The sequence below is a fragment of the Chelonia mydas genome, chromosome 1 (assembly GCF_015237465.2).
Source record: "Chelonia mydas isolate rCheMyd1 chromosome 1, rCheMyd1.pri.v2, whole genome shotgun sequence".
Lineage (NCBI taxonomy): Eukaryota > Metazoa > Chordata > Testudines > Cheloniidae > Chelonia > Chelonia mydas.
Window position 1 is genome coordinate 16,698,327 of NC_057849.1, and position 25,224 is coordinate 16,723,550.

The 25,224-nt window shown below is 44.0% G+C and overlaps 1 protein-coding gene across 3 annotated transcripts; it reads right to left on the bottom strand.

Annotated features, from left to right (window-relative positions):
- Nucleotides 1-3,370: 3,370 nt before the first annotated feature.
- On the bottom strand, nucleotides 3,371-24,742 carry CLNS1A (chloride nucleotide-sensitive channel 1A). 3 transcript variants are annotated; one of them, XM_037885724.2, is made up of 7 exons: nucleotides 24,563-24,741; nucleotides 22,598-22,734; nucleotides 18,287-18,397; nucleotides 16,466-16,576; nucleotides 9,329-9,502; nucleotides 7,307-7,391; nucleotides 3,852-3,993 (listed from the first exon to the last, which is right to left on the bottom strand). In XM_037885724.2, the coding sequence occupies exons 1-6, from the start codon at nucleotides 24,679-24,681 to the stop codon at nucleotides 7,324-7,326; spliced, it is 720 nt and encodes a 239-aa protein (XP_037741652.1). In that variant the 5' UTR covers nucleotides 24,682-24,741; the 3' UTR covers nucleotides 3,852-3,993; nucleotides 7,307-7,323. The 3 variants fall into 3 exon arrangements, with proteins under 3 accessions (XP_043383872.1, XP_037741652.1, XP_043383880.1); XM_043527945.1 differs by having other exon boundaries at nucleotides 3,862-3,993; nucleotides 7,320-7,391; nucleotides 24,563-24,742; XM_043527937.1 differs by lacking the exon at nucleotides 7,307-7,391 and having other exon boundaries at nucleotides 3,371-3,993; nucleotides 24,563-24,742.
- Nucleotides 24,743-25,224: the final 482 nt, after the last annotated feature.

A 25,224-nucleotide genomic window follows, 5' to 3' on the forward strand; every position in this document is an offset into this window, starting at 1 on the left:
AGGACCAGATCAGATTGTTTTTGCACTACAAAAGTACTTGGTACTGAATGAACTAAGCCTTACTGAACAGATATTTTTCTTAATCTCTTATTTTTACAAGTGTTCTGGAGATGAATTCTATATTGTTAATGCTTTCTTCAGATAACTTGTTTTAAATCTAGTGTTTTGTTCTCAATAAAATCTTTGCTTGTATATTTTTCCTTGCATTTTAGATACACAAATTCAGAACTCACTACGAGATGACATGACTACTAACCTAATTGCCCAAACTTTCATACAATAGGACCCCAGCACACAAACATTCACTGCTGTATTTCTGTATTCAGTAACTTAAAAACAAAAAGCCTAGCTTGCCATGTGCCAGTGTTGGGAAGGCTTCTAAGATCTTATCCACTCGGTTCTTAAGAACTCAGTTTGACTCCAAACTCATCACTGAGGTTTATTTATTAGCATAAAATCAAACTACACTTGAGTTGATCAGGCTCCAGGATAGAGGGTGGTTACAGGGCATACCAGATAAAGTTACAGAGCAAACCTTTTTCTTTATATACATTACATTGAATTTACTACATTCCACTGCTTTTGTTTCTCACTTTTATATTAGCATGTGTTTTATTTGTATTATATTCCAAGCTTTCTGTGCTTTTTTTAAGTTTGCTACCTAGCAACACATTCCCCAAGACTACAGTAGTTGTAGTAAGTTAAACCACTACTACTACTACTAGGCTCAATGTACAAAGGGGGTGGGGGGGCTGGAGGGTGCAAACTCACTTTCTATGGCATAGCCTCCCAGGGTATAATCCCACATTAGCTTGCTCTCCCTTTAAAGCATGCTTCTGTAATTTTAATTGTACTTTTATTTTAATTACATTATAAAAACCTGGTACAAAATGTAAATTTTTTTCCATTTAGCACCAGAGGAAATTGTTTGAAACAGAACATATGCCAGTTAAAACAACATCCCCTGGGTTCATAGCAGAAGTGGTCCTTTTCAGCCATCACACAAGACTTATCAGCACAGGCAGTTTTTACTTTACCAATGTCCCAGCATCTTAACCATATTGTGCAATTTGGAGACTGTCCCCCCCCAGTGAACCCACATGCCAGCAACTCTGTTTTACACCTGCACATCAGTATCCCTCAGGTGCAAACAGAAGTACAGATCAGTGGCTTTCCAGACCTTGCATTGCTGTGTTTGAGGAGGGAAAACAAACTTCCATACCCTATGGATTGCAGTGGTTTCACATTGAATTTCATGATATTTAACACTAGTTAATTCTCATTTCAGGGGTTAAAGGACAATTGTACTCACTTTCCTACTCGTGGTCACAGTTAAAAAGTGGGAGGGAGCAAGAATGGTGGAAGGGTATCAGTAAGGTCCATGTTGGTAATTCCTCTTCCCCAGCTCTTATGGATTTAGTTAGAAATGAATACTAGGTGTGTTTCTTATTCTAACAAACTCACTTCTCTGCAATCATCATTAGATAGCTGTTCAATTACAGAGTTTCTGCCCATGCTGTCCCTGTTCTGTAGCTAAAAAGGTAATAGTTTTCAACTACAATGTGATAACATTTAGAGACTACATTCTCAGTTAGCATCAATGGGTGTAGCTCCATTCATTGTCTTTAATGATCATGGCCATTGCCTTTTTCCTGTTGGCCAGCAGGTGACAGCCACAGTACCAGGACTTCTAATTTCTATCTGCAACTGTGTCACTGACTCACTGATGTAAGGCAATTCACCTAACCTCCTGGTGCCTCAATTTCTCCATCTCTAAAACAGGCATAACAAGCTTGCATACAGGTGGAGTGTTGTGAAAATTAATTTTCACAGAAAAAAGAAAAACAGAAAAAGTTTAACAGGATGACTTAAAAATAAATCTAAAATATGCCCCCCGGCCCAGGACTGTATTTAAAAAAAGGCTGATCGAGGACAGATTTAACATTCATGTCGCAGTCCCAGTGGAAAACAGAATAGAAAGGAGGGAAGTAGCTACACTTGCAGTTAACCAGTGTTCAGCACTGGTTCAACTGCACCTGTTGTCAGCAGCAGGTAAATTTCATTGTGAAAACACAGTGATTGGAGGTGAACAAAGACAAATAGTTGAAGGTTACAAAGCATCATAGGAACAGAAGATGAAATTACTTGCCAGAATCTTTCTTCCCTTTTTTGAAGTCTGGTACCCTATCTCCTTTTCTCCAGTCTTCTGTGCCTTTCCAGTTCTCCATGACTTATCAAGTAATTCTCAGTTTCAAAAGCATATTAGCCAATTTGCTTACCAGCCTATGATACATATAAAATCTGATTTACGAGTGTTCCCAATTTCCAGATACTTGCCTATGTTTTTTACCAATAAATGGTCTTTAGTATTTTCCAACTGCGCCAGCATTTTTATCTGAACAGGCTATAAAAGACGCATCAATAATTTTAAAATAATCATCAAAGCTTCTTGTAGTACATGGCACATTGTTTATAATATTGTTAGAAGACCATTAATTTTACTGAAATAAGAATGCTCTACAAAGAGCAGCTATAACTAATGCATGTTATGTACATTGTAGCAGTGATTATGCCACCTGGTATCTTCTGGTATTCCACAATAAGCAAGTCATCCAGAGAGGGCAGAACCAGTTCAAAGAAAAATTCTCCTCAATATTGTGTCCGAAATAATTATAAGTGGCATAAATTCTAACCAGAAGTTTAAGAGGGGAATAGTTGTGATTGAAGCAGGTTCTCAGGTTGACTTCAGAAGAACAGATGGGTCTCTACCAACTGCTCCAGGCACCCAAACTGACCTGCCTGCGCTGTTGCATGACTGTTCTTGCAGCTTCCCTTTGCTTCCCCATCAGAAGCCATTTTTCTGCGGGGAACATGAATTCTGCGCATGTGCAGTGGCGCAGAATTCCCCCAGGAGTAGAATATGGAGAGGAGAGTTTATCTGACAGAAAACCGTCTAACAAATCAGAGTGCACAATGGAGTGGGATGAAAGGCAGCCTCAGCAACCGTCTAACAAATCAGAGTGCACAATGGAGTGGGATGAAAGGCAGCTTCAGCAGATCTGTTCATTGTTCTTGGCAACCAGAATCTCCTAAACCCAGGATAAGTCACAGTGAAGGTAGCTCTACCATACCTCAGTACAGTGCATCTATACTGGGAGTTTGCATCAGTGTTGTTACAATAGTGCAAAAATCCCATATGTAGACAAGACTTTAAATGGGTTCAAGGAAAACATCCCCATTAAGATGCACTTAATTAATACCTCTCCCACCCCATTCCCCGCAAAAAAACACAAATAAGAACTGCCCAAAAAGAGCCCTGAGCAACTAAATGAGTCTTCCAAAGAAAATGATTGAAGGTTGCAACGCAAGCTTGGATTGTGAGATACAAAAGTCTAAGTTTATTAAACAATTTTGTTAATGTTTATTACAAAGACACAAAACAAGTCTCATCTGTGGGACTTCACTCTACCCTCTCCCCTACCCAGACTCTGTCAGTAAAAAGTGACAGACAAAAGATCTGAATAGATAAAGCTAGTTACTTGGAGGGCTAAAAATTTAGTTAGTTTTGCTTTGCATCCTCAGCTGACTTTATTTTTCTTTACCAAACTCCTGTTTCTATCATACATGGCTGACTCAGTGGATAAACAGATACAAAAATATGGACAAATTCTAGGACAACCTAGAATTCTGTTCTAATTACAATTTTGTTTCTTAATTCCTAGAATTCCTACAAAGGCTTCCTAGAAACGAGCCATGATTAGCCCCATTCAAGCATTAGATAAGAGGTGTTATTGTTTTTATCTTTTAAATAAAAACCCCACGGTGGTCACAGAAATATCAAACTCTGTTTTAAGCACATCTATAAAAGCATTTACCAACATGGATGTCCATGCTTAGGTCATTAATAGAGAAGTTATTAAAGAGGTTAATTCCCAATAGTCACTGCAATGCCTTCAGTTTTACAGCTTATTCTGGAAGTGCCACGAGAGGAATCTGAAAGATACAAGACATGGGGTTTAGATAACTGGCGTTAATGAGGTTAATAATCTTTACAAAGAAGTCTCTGAACAGCTGCTCGCAACAGCCTGGGATAACTATTCACTCTCAACATGTCCTGGGCCGGATTTTCAAAAGGGTTGGGCACCTGCAGCTCACACGGACTTCAGGGGGAGTTCTGAGTGGCCAGCTGGTCTGAAAAATCAGGCTGTATACGCATACTACTGCTTTAAAAATCAATACCACCAAACTGCCAGTTTCATATATACAAAATTGTTTGAATAAAATGTGAACTTTTGTAAGTGGCATAAATAAAAAATTACTCTTGACAAGACGAAGCACAAATTTCACACTTTTATCATCAACAAGTCTCCAAGAGCTTCCTCAGGCAACTGTGACATCTCATTTGTGTAATGAACAGGGACATGCAACGTTAGTTTCACATGAGGGTGTCACTTCAGAGGCGTGGTGGTTCGTTGCTTTCTAAAGGATCACTGGGACGTGATGTTCCTGCAGATTGTTTCCTCAGTCTGCTTGCAATGTTAATGAAACTAAAAAGAATTAAATCTAAAATGATTTGCTCCATAGCGTACTATGAAAATCTCAGTAAACTTCCTCTTTATTACAGTAACCTACATGCCAAAAACTTGTTAGCACGGTGATTAGCAGAGACAAAGAGCTGTTTGTTCGTCACATGGATTCTGTGATTACTTGGGAGTTACTTTATAATTTCTTGTGTTTTGAACTTGGTTAAAATTACATCAGCAAACCAACCTGGTGGCCCATTCATTACAGGGCTTTTCATACCAAAGGCTCTCAACTGCTTTATGAAGTGACATAATACTTAGCACTACATACACAGATCACTTTATCCACCACTCAACTGGAGCAGCTGGTTAACTGCACAGCAACAGAGGTTAGGACAGGAAGCAAAGAATAGCAAAACCAATTAACTCCAGCGACACCAAGTTCTGTAACATACTGGGGCACGTATAGCGTAGACTCAGGAAGAGTACCGCCAACTGAAGATATTATAACATAACATGTGCTAGGTGCTTTGCCAGCAAAAGCATTACCAATACACAAGGCTTCTCATTTTAGGTTTTAACTGATAAACATCAAACACCCGGATACAAAAAAAATTAAATCAGTGTTTATCCAACAAACACCAGAACTGGTTACCCAATCTGTGTTGACTTCACCCCTTCCCAGTGCAGTTTGTTTATATAGTCCCTACTCCCTGGCTTCTACCTAAGGGCTAGTCTTCACAGAGCACTAATGCAGACTTGGCGGGGGTGGGGTGGGGGGTGATTTCTAAAGCACACAAATTTATTGCACATTAAATTGTTCCATGTAAACTAAAAGTTCCCTAGGGTGCTTTCATGTAGTACTGTTTCAAATAGCACTATGTAGGTATACAAAGAGAAAGCCCTGACACCCCCCCTCCCCCTGATTTTTGGACATCTACACAGAACTTTACCACCGCCTGCCTCCCCCCCAAAAACCCAACAACCCATAAGCCCTACAATACCACTTCCTAGGCGTCCTTAGATGCCTCCAATTCTACTGCTAACCCAGCCTGACCCAGCTCAGCTTACAGTGTGACCATTTGGTGGTAATGTTAGTACAGAAAGTAGCATGGTTGCAGTGATATTACCACCACAAAGGAAACCTGCCTTTAGATGTGGCAGATGGATTCTTAATCCATGGGTTGATAGCCCTTGGAGGGAAAACACAGCTCTAAGAACTCCATCTCTATGGTAATAAGAGCAGATCTCTTCAAGGTGCAGATGCCATGGGTATCCCTGATACAGAGCGAGGAATCTGGACATAGATGGAAGAGTGACTAGAATCTTGATGTACCCGTAATAGCTCCTCTTTGAACCACTCATTGCTTCAGGAGGATGGCAGGGCTCTGTTACAGACCTCTGAGAGGCAAAGAGTAAGGGAGGCAGAGCCCGAGTCCCTACAGCAAAGAGAATGAAAGCTTACTTCAGGGCCAAGCCTCCCAGGATCAGTACGTGACCAGGGGGACATTCAAAAGCCCCCAGATAGTAGGAAGAGCTGAGTCAGATGTACAAGGAGCAGCACACAGGAAGAATAAGTAGTAGCAGGGGAGAAGAGGGTGGGAAAGCCACATATGTAGTGACTGTCCACACACCAGCACCCCATAGTGATTCCCAGCCTCCTCCTTGTGCAACCCCGTTGAGACAGCTGCCTGCCTGCCTCCTACACTTGCTAACAATTATTTTTGATTCATTTTCACCTGTCCTTTTTCAGCCACTTTTTGCACTAACTTTCTGTTAGTTTGTTGTTCCCCTCCTTTTTCCCCCCACTCCCCAAAGGGTGACACGTTGCTTGGAGTGAGCCTGTCTAATGGTGGCTTCTTGAGGCAGGATTTTGTGCTCTTCTGGGTTGAGCAGGCCAGAGATGCTAAAGCCTATGCACTGCTGCCAGCACGTGTAAGCTGCTCCTGTGGCTGGCCACCTCAATAGCTGGTGCAGAAGCTGGAAGACAGGCAACTTTCATGGAGCTGTACAAGCCCAGTGCAGAATCTATATATGTCAGAAGTCAATTCTTCTCATCTTTTCCCAGATTAAACTGCTACCTGCCTGTCCGCCCCCCCTCCCTCCTGGGAAATACTGGCACACTTTGTTATCCCACTAAGATCAAACAGACAGGAAGCGTGACATTACAGAAGAGGGGACACAGACTTTTTTCTAGACCTGCTCCAAAGCTGAAAGCTTTCAATGACACCTCCACTAAGAAAGAAGTCCTGTGCCACCCACAGTAAAATAAGAGATGGACTTGCCACAGAGTTCTACCCCCTTGAACAGTCTGGCAAATCTTGTATGCTAAGGGGGAAAACAATAGATACCAGGGACAATAACTACCCAGCAACAGACCCAGTACTTGTGTAGCTTCCAAGAGACTTCATGAGATCAGACAATTCACCTGACCCAAGGATCTAGATCTACCAACAGCCTAATCTACCTTTCTTTGAAGTGTGTAAGGTCAGTGCCTGAATAAGAAGGTAATTTAATTTGATCTGGCTGTTCATTTTACAGTTTAACTCCTTTCCAGAGTTTTGATAAACGCTGTTAATTTTTTTTTCAAAGTTGCTATATTTCTTCTTTTACTAGAAGATACAATCCCTGGTTTATTCACAGAACTCTCAATGGTTTCCAAAGTAATTTAACACAGGGACTTATGATCAATTCTCAATTCATCGAACTACAAAAGCATATGGCTCTGCAGGACTGAAGAGCCTCACACTGAAGGCAGAAAAAAACTAAAGGTTTAAGCTTACAGCAGCATCCAACCTCCTCAGTGATCAACTTCTGCATCTTCAAACTGCCCTGCAACCACTGGTGCTGTGTCCACCTCCATCCCATCTGAAAACAAAGTCAAGGCAATGAAATACTGCAGCACTCAAGCTGAACACACTGTGACATAAAGGCAATGCCCTCTGCTGGTGAGAGATTAGTGATGCAGGAGATACTAATATTGTGTTGACAGTATTCTAGGCAAGTTGAAAACACAGCAACTCCCCAGACCTATTTCACCTACTCTTAGCAATACCCCTTTTAAAAATGTCAGTCAGACAATAAGAAGTCACTAAATTACATGTTATAAAGAGATGCAAGGTTGTTAAACTGCAGTTTTTATTACTCTCCTAAGAAAATTTTTTTCTAAAAAGCAAGAACCCTTATTTGGTTCACAGATTTGAACATTAGACCCCTGCAACTGAGATGAACACATGATTAGAAAGCATAACATTGCAGGTGTATATGAAGTAGTTTAGTCTCAAATAAAAATCAATCTAGGGCCTGTTCTGAGAACGTCTGACCACGCTCATTAGTCTCCCATGTAAAGCCATCATGTTGAGCAAAGTCAGGATTAGTCACTTTTTCTGAGATTTCTTGAAACTGCAGCTAAATTCAGAAGATCAGCAGCCAAGGATCTATCATGGAACTAAGCAAACCCCAACCCAACCCACTCTTCAAGAACAGAGCAACAGCCAACAAGATCCAGGAAGGCTACTAAGCTTGCTCAGAACAGGTCCAAGTTGTGCCATACACGGTCCATTTTATTTCCAACATCCAGAATTTTGGGTTCAAAATCCAGACTGAACTTTGAGATGAAGGGAGATTTCACAAGAACAAATGAGATCATATAGAAACATTTTAATACAAATGTAATGTTCCACAAGTTTGTGGATTAAAAACACACACTAAGTTAACCTATAAAAAAGGAAAGAAAACGCAAAGGTAACACTAAATAGAGTCGTCACTCAGCTGGGTCTCTTACTGCAACCCGTCACACGTACCCAGTTACCATAGTGCTGTGCTCGGCTACAAAAAGGATGGGATAAGGACAAAGTTTCACAGAATGTTTCAAAAGGGGTTGGGTAAGGGGCAGAGGGTCCCGGGGGCAGTCAGGGGGCAGTTGGATGGGGTGGAGGTTCGGGGGGCAGTCGGGGGGGGGGGGGGGGTGGGTAAGGGGCAGAGGGTCCCGGGGGGCAGTCAGGGGGCAGTTGGATGGGGTGGAGGTTCGGGGGGCAGGGGCGCAGTCGGGACGGGGGGTTGGGTAAGGGGCAGAGGGTCCCGGGAGGCAGTCAGGGGACAGGGGGCCGTTGGATGGGGTGGAAGTTCGGGGGGCATGGGGGGTAGTTGGGGGGGGGGGGTTGGATAGGCGGTGGGATCCCGGGGGGCGGTTAGACGGGTCGAAGGTTCTGAGGGGGGCAGTTAGGGAGCAGATGGGGGGCAGGGGCCAGGCTGTTTGGGGAGGCACAGCGTTCCCTACCCGGCCCTCCATACAGTTTCACAATCCCGATGTGGCCCTCAGGCCAAGAAGTTTGCCCACCCCTGATTTAGAAACTCTAAAAACCTTACCTGAACTGGTGCAAGCCTATATTCTGACACACACACACTGCACATTTCTGACCCAGGGAAAAGCAAGAGGTACTACCCTTTAAAGATTAAATGGCTAATAGCCCACAGCTTTCCCCCCCATGTTTTCTAATATTTGTCTCCAGGTTGCTAAGGTTGCATTCACAAAGCGTATAACAGTGATCGACCTACAAAATAGACATTTTAAATGATAATGGAAATACTTACACACCAATGTAATTTTTCTTAATGTTTCAAATAATGTTATTACTCACTGTTTATACCATGAAACCGGCTTCTTTTTCCCACACACACACGGAAGTTTATGATACTATTGCTCACAAGCCAATTTCACCATTGCTACTGCCACATAAAGCTGCATGCAGCAGGGATCAAGAAACCTCACTACCTGTAGTCTGGTGGAAAGGGGCACGTCTCACCTTCAAACTCTCTCACTGAATCTTCTGTTCGCACTCCAGCCATGTTGTACTGGCTGCTCACAGACTGAGCTAACATGCCCTCTAATCTCTCCAAAGTGGCTTGACCCTCTGCAGTTAAGTGTGACAACCCTTCTTCGTATGTGTAGAAGGAAGGGATATCGCCTTGTCCTTGTTCTGCAAAGACAAATTTGTATTTAGCAGATATGAAGTTATAAGATACTAAACCACTTTAAAAAAGATATTTCCAGACAGGGGTCAGGTAACGTGTACTTATTTATTAACCAGGTAGGCTATTTTTAAACCAATAGTAAGAGTCAAACTGAAAAGGATTCACTAGCATTGACTACACAGCAGGATCTCTTGATGACAACAACAGACCATTTAGAAAGAAATCCATACACTGTCTAAAATGCTTTTAAAAGAACTCTCTAATGAACAGCATTTTGCACTTTCATTTGCAGATCTCAACGTGCTTCAATCAATACATTTCTCCTCAATGCTCCTGCAAGGCATTATAGCAGGTGACAGCCCTGCTAGAGTTAAGGTTCAGACCAGATTTCTGTTTAAAGCCTCAATCTTTTAAGTGCTCTAAATTCAATACAGTTACTCAGATTGCCTTGAAATTTGCAGTGCCTCATGAGAGCACAGGTTTCCGTTACTAGACCAAATCTGGGGACATTTGACCCAGGGGTTCCCTAAATACAGGTCTCCCCCACACTAAAAAAACCAAAGAACCCAGCCTCTCTCTCTCTTTTTTTTTTTTTTAAGTTGACACATCCTTGGCAACTGATTTGTGCTTACAGATAGAGATCAAACAAGGGTGCAGATCCTTGCACCAGGATCTCAGACAATCAAGGGTTACCCTGGCAACCACCAGCCCATTGGGGAAAATCACATTAAAACTTTATTTGACAAAGATTTTGTTACTGTACTGTAGCACATCAAAACCATCGTATGCTAAATGAGATGCTAATGAAATTACAGAGCACGGGGCAGAGACTAGAAGAGGCTGGATGGCATATTGCTAAAATCTGTCGGTCAGATATTAATTTTTGGGAAAATGTATTTTGGCAAAACAATTAGATATGCAAATACGTGATGGCAAGGGAGCTGCATTTTAGGGGGTGGTGAAGTGGAAGGATTAGGGGTGAGAAGAGTCTGACCCCCCTCTTTCAGCTCCCCGCATGGGAGCCAGGTTCTGCAGGGGGCTTGCCTTACTGGGAGGGGGTCTGAGCCCCTGCTGCATGCCCCACCAGTGTGAGCTGGGATCTTGGTCTCCTGCATCCCAGAGTTGTTTGCGCCCCACTCCCTTCTCCCTTGTTTGTGCGCCAGTATTTAAGGCACCTCAGCACATCTATGAAGGTCTAACCCCCCCCGCCCCATGTGAGCTGGGATCTGAGGAAGCCCTGCCTCTCTGGATGGAGAGCTTAGAATGGGCATGCTCAGAACAGACACTAAGAAAACACTGCTGAGACTGGCATGAAAAGCTGGGAATGGGCACTGGGGAGTGGGGAAAAGAACATCCATGGACATGAATGGAGCCGTTCACAAGTCTCAGAGCTATTGTTTCAGGCTGTATTCAACTCCATAGGGTATTCAGCGGAGAACATCTCAGGGGGCCTATTAACACTGCCCTGAGCCTGCAACTTGGGCAGAAATCTGAGAACGAAAATTTTTCCCAAATATTCACTAAGTTGTTTTTTAATTATTATTTTGGAAAAATGTAATCTGAGTACACCAGAATATTCAGAAGATGCTGAAACCATATTTGAAAAGAAAATAAATTACACAGGCAAATGCTCACTGGGAGGGGAGTTGTGATTAAGGGTGCAAAAGTAGTTGGTGATATGGGAAGTGACGTTTGGGTCTACAGCAAGGGTAGAAGATAAATGGGAATGGATGGTAGAGGAGGGAAGAAGGCTTGGGGGACTCATCTCAGAGAGAAGGGGTCAGAACATAAGAATGGCCATACTGGGTCAGACCAAAGGTCCATCCAGCTCAGTATCCTGTCTTCTGACAGTGGCCAATGCCAGGTGCCCCAGAGGGAATGACAGACTAGGTAATCATCAAGTGATCCATTCCCTGTTGTGCATTCCCAGCCTCTGGCAAACAGAGGCTAGGGACATCATCCCTGCCCATCCTGGCTAAAAGCCATTGATGGATCTATATTCCATAAATCTATTTAGGGATTAACTGGAGTGGGAGGGGAGAAGATAGGACAGGTTGGACAAACTAATCCAATTTCCTTCTTTGACAGGGTTTACTGGCCTAGCAGATGAGGGGAAGCAGTAGACATGATATATCTTGATTTTAGTAAAGCTTAAGCACACTAGGGAAATACGGTCTAGATGAAATTACTATAAGGTGGGTGCACAACTGGTTGAAAGACCGTACTCAGAGAGTAGTTATCAATGGCTCACTGTCAAACTGGGAAGGTGTGGTCCTGTAGGGGTCAGTCTTGGGTCTAGTACTATTCAATATTTTTATTAGAGACTTGGATAACAGAGTGGAGGGTATGCCTATAAAATCTAGATGACACCAAGCTGGGAGGGGTTGCAAGCAGTTTGGAGGACAGGATTAAAATTCAGAACAACCCTGAAAAAACTGGAGAATTGGTCGGAATTCAACAAGATGAATTCAATACAAGACAAGTGCAAAGTACTTCACTTAGGAAGGAAAAAATCAAATGCACAACTACAAAATGGGGAATAACTGTCTAGATGGTAGTACCACTGAAAAGGATCTGGTGGCTACAGTGGATCACAAATGGAATGTGAGTTACCAACGTGATGCAGTTGGAAAACAGGCTAATATCATTCTGGGGTGTATTAACAGGAGTGTCATATGCGAGGAATGGGAGGTAACTGTCTTGCTCTACTCGGCACTGGTGAGGCCCCAGCTGGAGTACTGTGTCCAATTCTGGGCGCCATGCTTGAGGAAAGGTGGACAAAGTGGAGAGAGTCCAGAGAAGAGCAACAAAAATGATAAAAGGGTTAGAAAACCTGACCTGTGAGGAAAGGTTAAAAAAACTGGGCACGTTTAGTCTTGTGAAAAGAAGACTGAGAGGGGGACCTCATAACAGTTTTCAAATATATTAAAGGCTGTTATAAACGGGATGGTGATCAATTGTTCTCCGTGTCCACTGAAGATGGAACAAGTAATGGGCTTAATCTGCAGCAAGAGAGATTTAGGTGAGACATTAGGAAAAACTTTCTAACTATAAGGGTAGTTAAGTTCTGGAATAGGCTTCCAAGGGAGGTTGTGGAATCCCCCATCAGTCGAGGCTTTTAAGAACTGGTTGGACAAACACGTGTCAAGAATGGTGTAAATTTACTGGGTCCTGCCTCAGCACAGGGGGTTGGACTTGATGATTTCTCTAGGTCCCTTCCAACCCTACATTTCCATGATTCTACTACCTAGGGTAGCAGACGTTGGGGGTTCAAGAAGGAGCTCATATCAGCCCTGAGTGGTGTGTGTGTGTGTGTGTGTGTGTGTGTGTGTGTGTGTGTGTGTGTGTGTGTGTGTGTGTGTGTGTGTGTGTGTGTGTGTGTGTGTGTGTGTGTGTGTGTGAGAGAGAGAGAGAGAGAGAGAGAGAGAGACACACACACACACACACACACCCCTATCCCTCTGCAGCAGTTTGAGACCTCTGCTTGCCTGCTACATATTCTGGAATCTGGGACACCCTGCTCCACTTAGGGTGTCTGAGCCTCTTTCTCTGCCCCTCCATGTGAACTGGGGTCTGGTGTGCGGGGAATGAAGATAACGTTAAATAAGAATCCAGAAAATGAATAGTGAAGATACACTGTGGCCAGCCCTCCCATCCCACACAGAAGTGATGCATATCAGGGAGGGGAACGGTTTGGAGGTGGTGTGAACTGGGTGGACTCAAGGTATGGCTGGCAAAGTCTGGCTGAGGCAGGGGCAGGAGTCCCAACTTGGAGGTAGGTTAGTGGGAGTGACTGCCCAGTTCAGCATGCAGCTGGAGCTACATAACCCAGGTAGCATGCAGCCCTCCAGCAAGCTGCAGCATAGGGAAGAAGATTGCACTGTAAAAAGTTGCTCCTTGCTAACTAATGGTTTCATGAGAAGGGGAGGGGAATTGGAAGTGTTGGCGGGGGGGGCTACACATTGTGGGGAATGGTGGGGCAGGGAGAAGGAGACACACATCAATCTTTTCTCACATGCTTAAAGTTATGGTGATAACCATATAAAACACGTGGTAAAAGACAAAAACCACTATCTCCCCTGGGCGAACACATTTCACAAAAAGATTACTCCGCATCCGACCTCTCAGTTCTTGTTCTCAAAGGAAACCTGTCAGAGGCAACTAGTGAGAGGGACACAAAGGGGGCACCAGCTAAAGGGGGGCACGTGACCTCCCCAAGTGACTCATCCCCGCCCCCTATGTGACTCGTCCCTACCCCACCTCCAGTCCAGGGCCCCCGCACTCTCCGCATCTCACATTACCTGGCAGGGGAGAGGGGCTCTGCTCCAGTCCCCCTGCACGTCCCAGGCAAGCAGCATGGCCAGAGGCTGCCTGGGAGAGTGCAGCCGCTGCGTGCCGCACCATGGCTGGAAGAGGAGGCCGAAAGGGGAGAGTCTCTAGCACCGTCTCTTCCCATCCAGCTCTGGCCCTGCCCCTTCATCTCCGCAGCTGCCGGCCTTGCCCACCTCCCCACTCCACTATAACAAAACATGTAGGAGGGGGAGGAGCACTGCAGAATCACATGGCAACCATGTGGCCTAGTGGAAAGACCACTGGACAGGGACTATCCCTAGCTCTGCCACTGGCTTGCTTGGTGACCTTGGGCAAGTCACTTCATCTCTCCATGCCTCAGTTTCCCAACTGTAAAATAGGGATAAGGATGTGAAGCTGTTTGAGATCTACTGATGAAAGGCACTGCATAAAAGCTAGGTCTTTTGATTATTACCTAGCCACAGCTGCATACAAACTGCAAACCTTGGTGAGAACTACAATTGCCTAAATGACCACTAATGCTTACCCACAACATTTCTCTATTTAAAAAACTAGGAAATTAAATGGCAAAAAATTCACTAGCACGGAGTTAAGGCTGCCCAGTGATAGCTCATGCCCTTCCTGAACACTGAGTTCAACAAAACTCAAACTTCTGAAAACCAGGAAAGAGAGTGTATTTGCCTTTAGTGTAATTACCTTTGTATTAGAGGTAATTGCCCAGACTACCTTAACTCTGCCCTCTTTCAGCGATGCCCCAATACACCCAGAATACACACTGCCTTCTCACTGTAAACGACAGGCATTACCTGCACTTGCCCTACGCTCAAACACTGAGCCTACTCCCCTGAAAGAATACCACACCTGTAAAATTTAACAGCTATTTCATACCATTTTATAACCCCTTCCCACTCACTCACAGAATACCATCTCCACCTACACTCTCCTTTACTCCTCATTAAATCCAGACCATTCTCGTACCCTATCTCACTACTGACAATACCCAGGGCAAAAAAAGGCCCCAGTGCCCTGTTGCTAACACAACCTACACAGTTCTTCACTGAAACAATGCAGACTGAAACCTCGAGGTATATTTCCTGTGACCACACACATGGGGGGACTCAGATCCAGATCTCCTCATATCACAATCATTGCTCTTCCAATCTGCTTTGACTTATTCCTCCCCCATTCAATACAGTTACACCTAACACAGTAAATGCATATAATTCCCAGGGACTACAACCAGCTCCAGGGGAGCAGAGTTAAATTGTGTGGGCATTTACCTTAATGCTGTATGTCCTTGTTTTCAGAAGTTTGAGTTTTGCTGAACTCAGCATTTGGGAAGAGCACAAGCTATCACTGGGCAACCATAACCCTGTGTTAAAGTCTTTTGCCATTTAATTACATTTTACATACAAAATCTGTTAAGAGAACAGTAAGGTTGCAAAGTCGAACACTCAACATTTAGGAAATCCCAGAACCAGGTGGTCTGTGCAACCTTAATTCAGCCCCTTGCACATTTGGATTCTAGTATAATCTTCAATTATATGACCACATACTATCTCCCCCCACAAGATGCACAGGATTAACAGTGTTCAGGGAATGAATCAGAGTTGTGTATTGAAGGAGACTGTGGTCTGTAGGGGCCCCACCTCCCTTGTTGCAGAAGTTGGAAGGTGTGTAGTGAATGAGGCAGGGGGATTTCAGGAAGAGAAGGGATGGTCTCATGGTTAAGGCCGCTGAATGCTGTCCTGGAGAAGTTGATTTTATCCCAGTCTCTGCCACAAAGTTCCTATGTGATCCAAGGAAAGTCACTTAAACTAAGCTTATAATAAACTTCATACTGCTAGAAACTTTACAAAATAGTTAGGAATAATACTTCCTGGTTTACAGAGGAGGAAACAGAAATCAGTTGTCCAAGCTCTCCAGGAAAACTGTGTAATAGTGGAGAACAGAACCTACCTTTCCCGTTCTGTGCTTCAATCACACACACACTCCCTGAAAGTTCCCTTTATTACCATTTCTGGACCAGACTTCAATTGGCATTATTTACATGCTTAAAATAAAGCATTTGCTCAAGTGCTTTGCTGAATCAGGACCTTTTACCACTGACTCTTCCACAACATGGCTGGAACCACCTAGCAGTTACTGCCACATAGAATCCCATCTCCAGCAAAGCAAGTTGCAGGTCATACCTCTGGAAGCAGGAGGAGCCTGAATCAGAGGGGAGCTGCTAGACAGGTCAAGTAGAGAAAGCTAGTGTGGTGCTATCAAGGGACTCTAAGAGTGTGTGTAAACTAACAGTCCACTACACATTGTGTTAAAGTGACCAAGCCATAGGGTAGGTGTTGAAATCACATTAGCTTGTTGACTGGGAAGGCTGCTGTCAGTATCTTGATGCTTCTGAGAATACAAACAAGGCTGTGTTTGGATATTTGCTGAACTCCAACTAACACTCTACAGTCCGATTAGTGATTTTCTGCTCATTTCTGAGCTTCTACGCCCCAAAAGTACAATATAAAGAATTATTTACATTTTTAAAATGTAAATTTTCTTTTAAAATTACAATAGACACAATTCTTAACCTGAGAAAGGCCTTCTAAGACAGGCTCCAGATACACAAAAGCTGGTAGGAATTTAAACGGTAGCTTATCACTAACCATGGGCTTCCACGTCATACTCCTCCCCTTCGTAATCATTGTCTGAATCTTCATCTTCAGGGTCTGGGTGTAGGGCTTGGCATTCACACATTGCTGAAAACATAGCTTCCACTGAAAAACAAATCACACAGAATTCTCCCATTGGTGAATGGCCAAAACAGCTCTATAGACACATTCCAAGGCCAGAAGGGACCATTGTGATCATGTAGTCTGACCGTCTGTGTAACACAGACCATAGAACTTTCCCAAAATAAATCCTAGAGCAGTTATACATTAGTAGGGACATGACAAAGATACTTGTTTTAACCAAACACTAAATATCTGCCCCTGAAAAAGGATGGAGAGTAAATATAAGTCTTCAGACTGGGAGGGGTCTTCATCACATACATGGCAGCATCCAGGAGTGGTGAAAGGGCAGAGTAACAGAACCCCTCCACCCCAATACACCATGACAGCACTCAGGAGGTTCTGGGGTGGGAGAGGAGATCAGAGAACGAAGAAATTAGGAATTCTCCTTCACTAAAGCAGCCACTGAATTAAAATTAAAAGTTACACTATACTAAGATTACAAACTCGCAAGCAAATTAAGTTACTGCTTTTTAGATAATTCCCTTAATCGTCTCTAAAGTCATCACAGGATGAGAGATAAAAGTTCTGTCATGGATTAGAAATCATCTGAAACACAAAACAGAGTAGGAATAAAAGGTCAGTTTCCACCATGGCAAGAAGTTAACAGCGGGGTGCCCCAGGAACCCATACTAGGGCAAGGAGGTTAATATATTTTTGAATGATCTGAAAGTGGACAGGCGGAGAACAACATTTGCATACAACACAAAATTCTCTTTAGTCAAGACAGAAGACGACCAAGGAATGCCAGAGACACATAACAAAACTAGGAGAACAGGCATACTGTAAACCATTTTTTCCCTGCACTTAGCATTTCTGAGTTTAGACTCACTGTAAATACCCAAAAAGAAAGCCTAGGTTTCACCCCTACAGAAAATTTCATCCCAATTTGCAGCAGTCAAGAAAGAAAAACAATGTTGGGACATATAAGGAATGACAGAAAAATAATGAAATCACTTTCCATAGATCAAGGGCACTCATTTACCCGGAATATTGTGTTCATATATTGTCACCGTATCTCAGAAGAGACAGAGGGGAACTAGAAGAGGTTCAGAAATCGGCAATGGAAGTTGTTAGAGGTATGGAAAGACTGCCACAAGAGAAATTAAACTAACAGTAGTTAATGAACACATTTGCTACACTAGTAAAACGGCATTGTAGATGAATTAGGAGTTGCAGACATATAGTCTGGTTATTCTCAGAAATATTATTCATCAGATATAGTCTGGGTATTCTTAGAAATGTTATTCAGCTACAAACTGCAACTGTACTAGAATATTCATCGAAAACTGGCTGCCCAACACATCCCAGCCTTAACTGAGATACTAAGACTGACAATAAATTAAGCACAATCTACTTAAGGCTATTTCTAGGAAGGCAGAAGTCTAATAGTTACCAAAGGGTAGTGGGAGTAGGGTGACCAGATGTCCTGATTTTATAGGGACAGTCCCGATTTTGGGGTCTTTTTCTTATATAGGCGCCTATTACCCCCCCACACCTCCTGTCCCAATTTTTCACACTTGCTGCCAGGTCACCCTAAGTGGGAGTCATGTCACTTGACCACTCTGTACCTCAACTCCCCATATGCGTCAAGTCCCTACCTCAAAAGGGTAGGGTGGCTTAACTCAGTGTTCATAAAGAGCTTTGAATCTCTTAACAAAAAGAGCTATACCATTATCTTATTTCTTTACTTACAGGCGGATTTGTCGCTGGGTACAAATCTGAATTCTGCAATTGGTTCATCATCATCATCACTGTCTTCCTCCTCCTCCCCTTCAGCCATGGGAGTTTCTTTTGGCTCTTCCTCTAAGGAATTCAAGTGTTCAAAAGAAATCTAAATGTTTGCATTTCCCCAAATTCTGGCCCACTTGTTCTTTTAATGCACATACATATTACATATATAATGGAATCAGGGACCTGGTTCCAAAATGTAGCAACAGTACCAGTGTCCCATAATAGAACTAAAGTCACATAAAGAACACACAGGCAAAGCATAGCTAAGGCCCTTGTCAGCTCTGCCTCTTAGGAATTTATAGGATGTCAAGCACCATAATATCCTGGAATAGCACTGTAATTGAGCCCCTTTGCCTTAGTTCTATTTGTAGTATAGGCAGGCCCAAATAAATGACTAAGGCCATGTCTATGCTAGGATCACAACTGTCTGAGTTACAACCATACTTACATATTTTTTTGCAAGCAAGGTTCTAGCATAATGTCCCCACTCTGTGTCCAATGGGGCAAGGGTTTCTCCTCTTCTAAATGCAGCCTACAGCATAGCTTTAAAACGATAATAGAAAAAGATACTCATCTACATGGGAATGATTGTTGTTACCAGTCTTGCAGTTTCCCTGAACAACGTGGACTGGGAATTTTTTTCCCCCTATACTGTAACATCAAGGGTTATAGAGAAACCACAGTACAGTCTGGTCAAGAAAACTGACCTAGACTCTTCCTAAAAACAACTGTGTTCAAAATATGGTTTTGTCTCTATATGCATGATAATTTCCAATTATAAGAATGACAGTAATTACTTGATATACCATGTTTATTTTATAGTGCTGTGATACAGTCCCCATTAAATCAATCAGCTTTTTGGATTGGCCCAGTAACAACAGAGTTAACGCATGTTCGATTTCTGATCTCTCTGCTCCTTTTGCTAGGCAGGCACAGGTGGTGGAAGTGGTGGGTAGGAAGCATGCTCAGCCTCCAAGGAGCAGGTGTGGGTGGGTGCCTCATGACTTCTATGAGTGAAGTCTCTGGACAACTAAGAAGCAGTGCTGAGAAACTCTACAGAGATTCATGTTAGAGCAGTGGTTCTCAAACTGTGGGTCGGGATCTCAAAATGGGTCACAACCCTGTTTTAATGGGGTCACAGGGCTGGCGTTAGACTTGCTGGGGCCCTGAGCCGAAGCCCGAGCCCCACTTCCCGGGACTGAAGCCCGAGGGCTTCAGCTGTGGGGCTCAGGTTACAGGCCCCCTGCCGAGGATGAAGCCCTTGGATTTTGGTTTGGCCGCCACACCTGGGGTGGTAAGGCTTTGGCTTTGCCTCGCCCCCCTCATGGGGCTCAGGTTTTGGTCCCCCCTCCTACTGCTGTTGTGTAGTAATTTCTGTTTCAGAAGGGGGTCTCAGTGCAATGAAGTTGAGAACCCATGTTAGAGGCCTGCTGCATTTTTACATCTACTGAAATAAATAAAATAAGGAAGATGGCTGTAACATGGAGCCTTGTACCTGGAAGGTTTAGTATAGGGGTACAAACTAAGCCCACATCCCAGGAACTGCAGATTTTCTAAAGGAATATGGAACAAGTCCAGCAAGGCATCCATTGCCATGAAGAGCGTCTTGTACCACCAGAGCCCAGAAATTCTGCAATGTAGTAATGTCAAGACTCAAAACAAGCCAGCAGAGAGTCCACTGGCTACCTCCAAAAATAAAGGATTCAAGGAGACTACCCAACACTTTGCAGGCTGACATCAGCAGGCAAATCTCGCAATTGCGGTGCTCAGCTGCCTGTTCTCAGTTATGTCAATCTCATGCTCACCCCTTTATAAAACACACAGATGCTCACAGGCACACACAACTCACTTGGAGTATGACAAAACTTCCAGAGAAAATACAATGGATCTTAACCAGCCATGCTACACAAAACATGGAAATTCCTGCAATAATTGAAGCAGTGAGGTTTTGCTTTAATGCCCTGAATTCCAACCAGCAGATAGCAACAATATGGTGTTACAAACCAGGAATGGACTTGAAAACTAATTGTTCAGGTTTCCACAGGCTATAGAAGATTTACTGTAGCCTGAGTTTGCACGAAAAAATAGTCAAATTGCTGTTACAACACAGGGGAATCTCTCCAGTTAGATTTCAGAGTAGCAGATGTGTTAGTCTGTATCTGCAAAAAGAACAGGAGTACTTGTGGCACCTTAGAGACTAACAAATTTATTAGAGCATAAGCTTTCGTGGGCTACAGCCCACTTCATCGGATGCACAGAATGGAATATATAGTAAGACATATATATAATAGCTCATCTTAACTAATTAGCTTCTCACAATTTGCATGGTAACTTCCAACTTATCTGTATGTGTGTGTATATATATAATCTTACTATATGTTCCATTCTATGCATCCGATGAAGTGGGCTGTAGCCCACGAAAGCTTATGCTCTAATAAATTTATTAGTCTCTAAGGTGCCACAAGTACTCTTGTTCTTTCTCCAGGTAGAAGCAGCTCCAGGTTCCCATGTGGTAATGCCAAAACTAAGAGCTTACCCTTATTTATTTTTTAATTCAAGAAGTTTACAAAGCTTTTTCTCTAACCTAGATTCACTCAACATTTTGGAAGAAGCGTAGTTAGAAAGAGATGGATAACAGAACTTGAATAAAAAAATATATACATTGTCCATTTCTCCCTCACACACTATATGAACAAGGTTCAGTGGAATGACTTGTCTTTTTGTATTAACAAGCAATAGGCTCCTTAAAATATACCTTAAACAGACATTATCAAAGCTGGGACACTTAATAATTTAGCTACCAAACTGCTCCTTTCCCTCCTTATTTGCTACCTGCACCTACTATGATGTTAGTGGGCTTCTTTCTTAAGGAAGCACTTAAAAAAAAAAAAAAAAAAAAGACTTTAAAAGGAAATTTGCGAAAAATATGAACTGTGCACACACTTGTGGCACCTTAGAGACTAACCAGTTTATTTGAGCATGAGCTTTCGTGAGCTACAGCTCACTTCATCGCTATGCATCCGATGAAGTGAGCTGTAGCTCACGAAAGCTCATGCTCAAATAAACTGGTTAGTCTCTAAGGTGCCACAAGTACTCCTTTTCTTTTTACGAATACAGACTAACGCGGCTGTTACTCTGAAACCTGTGCACACACTGTTGCTTCTTTAAGATGCATAAAAGTAGCACAAAAGACTCCGCCCAAAAACATTTTTTTATAAGTAGAAATCCATGTCTTGTCTAACCAGGAAGACTGTTAAATAGAGTATTTATTACTACATTATTACAAGTAAAGTTATGACATCAGAATCTTTAACAGTCCGAAAGCTGAAGCAAGTGACTGGAGAGTGGGGAAAGAGGAGAGATTTTTAGTCAGTCTATTTAAAACTTACTTTTAGTTTGTCTTTGTTAACACTTATTTAACTTAAAAGGACGAGTGTTGTGGAGAAAAAATGTTTTTGTTAAAAGAATCCAACACCCTACCCTTTCAGCAGAAGTTCATCATATAAGAGCTCCAAAATCCCCAAAAGCACCTCGAGAAAGACAGACTTATCAAACCTGGTATTTCTAAAGGGGTTTAAAAAAAAAACATCACTTTCAGGTCTCCTTTCTAGATCATGAAGAAACAAGAAAGAGCATAAGCCTTAGTTTTCTTAAAAACCTCTGTGGGACAGCTTTAAAGATTCAGTAATAAGCTTCATACCATGAATTGCTCTTATACACCTGAAAGAATTCTGAATGAAGGCTTCCAGTGTAATTTCAAATCGCAGGCATGCAAACACCCATTCACTACCCAGAGGAAGGGAAGGAGTAGAGTAAGGGGAAGCAGTGGAGGAAAAGGGCATGAACGCAAGTATCAAAGGAGCAGATAAGCAGATTTTTATTCTGTTTAAATAGGACAAAGAGAGAAGGAACAACTAAAAACTGAAGTTTAATAGGAATACTCTTCTGCTATACATTTTAACAGGTCAAGAGGCAGGGTAGAAAATGTGAATGGTAAAAGTGTACAGTCAGGCTTCCAGAGAAGGCACAGCCTTTAAGAAAAGGAAAGTAATGGGGTAGAGTGTTTGAAATAAAAATAAAAAATTTAAAAACAAAAGAACAAAAAAAAAACAAAACCAAGGCCTGACAGTTTTAAATCTCAATTTCCTCACTGTTCATAATGAACAGTTCAAGTGACAAATTACCCCAACAGGAAGACCATTTTCATTTCAGTTGTTTACTGAACTACAAGAGGAAGGAAGAAAAATATGTAACAATACAGACATACCATACCTTCAAATTTGGCATTCACCATGACATACAAATGTTCCCATGGATAGGCATTTAGGTCCCTGGAGACAGCATGTAAACTTATGGTGGGATAGTCCAAAGAGAAACCCAGTCCAGACTTATCTAACCATGAGAGGCGACTGGAAAAAAAAATAAGTCAAATTAAACAACTCCAAAGAAGTTCTGAGTCATGTGACTCAACCTTACAGATGAAGTTCAACAAATCAGAAACAATAAAATCTATGGAAGAGATTCTGTAGGCAGCACTCATCCCACTTAGTACTGAACTAAGGCCCAAGAACTATGCTAACAGGTCCTTGTGTTTAAAATGAGACAACTTATGGTCAAAGATACTATAACTTTTTTTTTTTTTTTTTTTTTTTTTTTTTTTAACAAGAGATGGAGTGCGAATCCAAGTGTTCTGGACAAGTTTCATCTCGGATTAATACATTCTGATACACTTAATTTTCTGTCCTTTACTCCTATATGTGCTGCTGCTATCTTGCACCCCAGAGGTAACTGCACCAATCTATGAGTATAGTCCATACCTCAGTTTGTAAAGTGCTTTGTGATCTTTCAAAACAAAGAGATCATCATAAAATAAGATCTTCCAGAAGTTGTGGTGAGGATAACAAATGCAACATCAATACAGCTTACATCAGTGAATGTAAATGAGTTTCTATGGGACACCAGGAAGAAACAGGATTTGATGAGGTGGGGAATCACTTTCCTAATTACGATAGGCAAGCTGTTTCTTTCCTTAGTTTTAAATGTTGACAGCTGTAAATGCACCGAGTCTGTACTTGGATCTAATGCCTCATTGTATTCAGCAGCGCCTGGTTCTCCCACACTATGGAACTCCAGTAATGTAACTGGAGTGCATACTGGCTCATTCTATTCATTGCTAGTAAATGGCTCTGGTAGAAGCCTCCCAACACACTATATGAGGAAGCAGGGAGAAATATTTGTATAGACCTCAGACAAAAGTCTATTGAAAGCAAAGTAAAAGGCGCAACTCAGTATTATACATGTTGACAGCACATGTCTTTGGCCTAGTCCACACCTAAAACTTAGCTTGGCCTAGCTACATTGCTCAGGACAGAGTGACAGCAGCACAATTACCTGGTTTATAACTTGGATTTCAGCACAGATAGCTAGTTTACTTAAAAAGTGTGTCTCTAAGCTCCCCAAGGCAGTTCTACAGCACTGGGCATAGTCAGCAGTTAAATGAGGAAGAGCCATGCACAGAAAGGCAGAGGAGCAGATCTCTGTACAAGAGCCCAAGAAGAGAGCTCCGGCCGGAGGGACAGAGAACATCCTGGGATAGCCTAGAGATGGAGGGACCGGGAGCAGACAGGCAGGCTGGAAGCGCTGCTCCGCACTGTGCCTAGGCTGCAGGCACAAGGCTCTCAGCCAGCAGTGGGCTTCAGGCACAAAGCGAGCATCCCCAGAGCAGCACTGGGCATCCGTGGGATTCCCAACACAGCCTCCATGCCCAACACGCTACTGCAGACAGCTACTGCTCGGATAAACACCCAGAAGAGGGCGAGAACACTGAGCTCCGAAAGTAGAAGTCTGAAAACGGAGCAGCCCCACCGCACCAGGGCCCGCCCCGGCCAGGTCTCCTCGCCCGGGCCCGCCCCCCACCCCGGCCAGGTCTCCTCGCCGAGGCCCCCCAGCCCCGGCCCAGGTCTCGCCCCCGCCGGCCAGGTCTCCTCGCCCGGGCCCGACCCCCGGTCTCCTCGCCAGGGCCCCCCCAGGCCAAGTCTCGCCCCCGCCCCCGCCCCCCCCCCGGCCCGGTCTCCTCGCCAGGGCCCCCCCCGGCCCGGTCTCCTCGCCCCCGCCCCCCCCCGGGCCAAGTCTCGCCCCCGCCCCGGTCTCCTCGCCCGGGCCCGCCCCACCTATCGCACCCCCAGCCAGACGCTGCGCCTCACTCGCCCCGCCCCCCAGCGGCTCCCCGGGCCGCACCTCTCGGCGATGTACAGCGTCCCGGTGCCCAGCCCGCGACCTCCCAGCACCGCCTCAGTGTCGGGCTGCTGCTGCCGAACCCCCTCGGCCGGCGGCGGGAACCGCTTCAGGAAGCTCATGGCAACCGTCTCCCTCCGCCCGCCGCGCCGAGCCAGGCCGCCGGAAGCGGAACCGCCGCTCTGGCCATCGATATGCCGAGGCCCGAGCCGCTCTAGGCAGCGCTCTATGGTGAGGAGGCGGAGCGCTCGCCCCCCTGAGGCCGGCACGGCGGCCGCGGCGAAGCCCCGCCCCTTTGCGCTCGGCAGCGGGCGTTCCAGTCCCCCCACCCCGGGGGGTGTCACGTGCCCTGCTGTGTTATTGAAGGGTCTCCTGCGAGGGAAGGCGTTTGGCTCTGTGGCACCTTACAGACTAACAGGCATAGTGGAGCATAAGCCTTCGTGGGCGAACACATCGGTGCATGCACGCGTCCCACAAAGGGGGTATTCACCCACGAAAGCGTCTGCTCCGCTACGTCTGTTAGTCTGTACGGTGCCACAGGGCGCTTTGCCGCCTCTGCCCGGGGAGGCTTGTCTCCCAGCTGGTACTGGGCCAAACCCCACGGGGCTTGGTCCAGACTGGCACAAGGTGCTAGAGGCGTGAGGTCGCACCAGGAGGTGGGTCAC

Bases quoted from the DNA above. Each gene is read 5' to 3' on its own strand.
- CLNS1A (XM_043527937.1), bottom strand. From the start codon at position 24,681: ATGAGCTTCCTGAAGCGGTTCCCGCCGCCGGCCGAGGGGGTTCGGCAG. The intron at 18,398-22,597 runs GTATGGTATGTC...TGAATTCCTTAG, and splicing joins GGTGAATGCCAAATTTGAAG to AGGAAGAGCCAAAAGAAACT. The intron at 16,577-18,286 runs GTAAGTAAAGAA...TTTGTTTTTCAG, and splicing joins ACCCAGCGACAAATCCGCCT to TGGAAGCTATGTTTTCAGCA.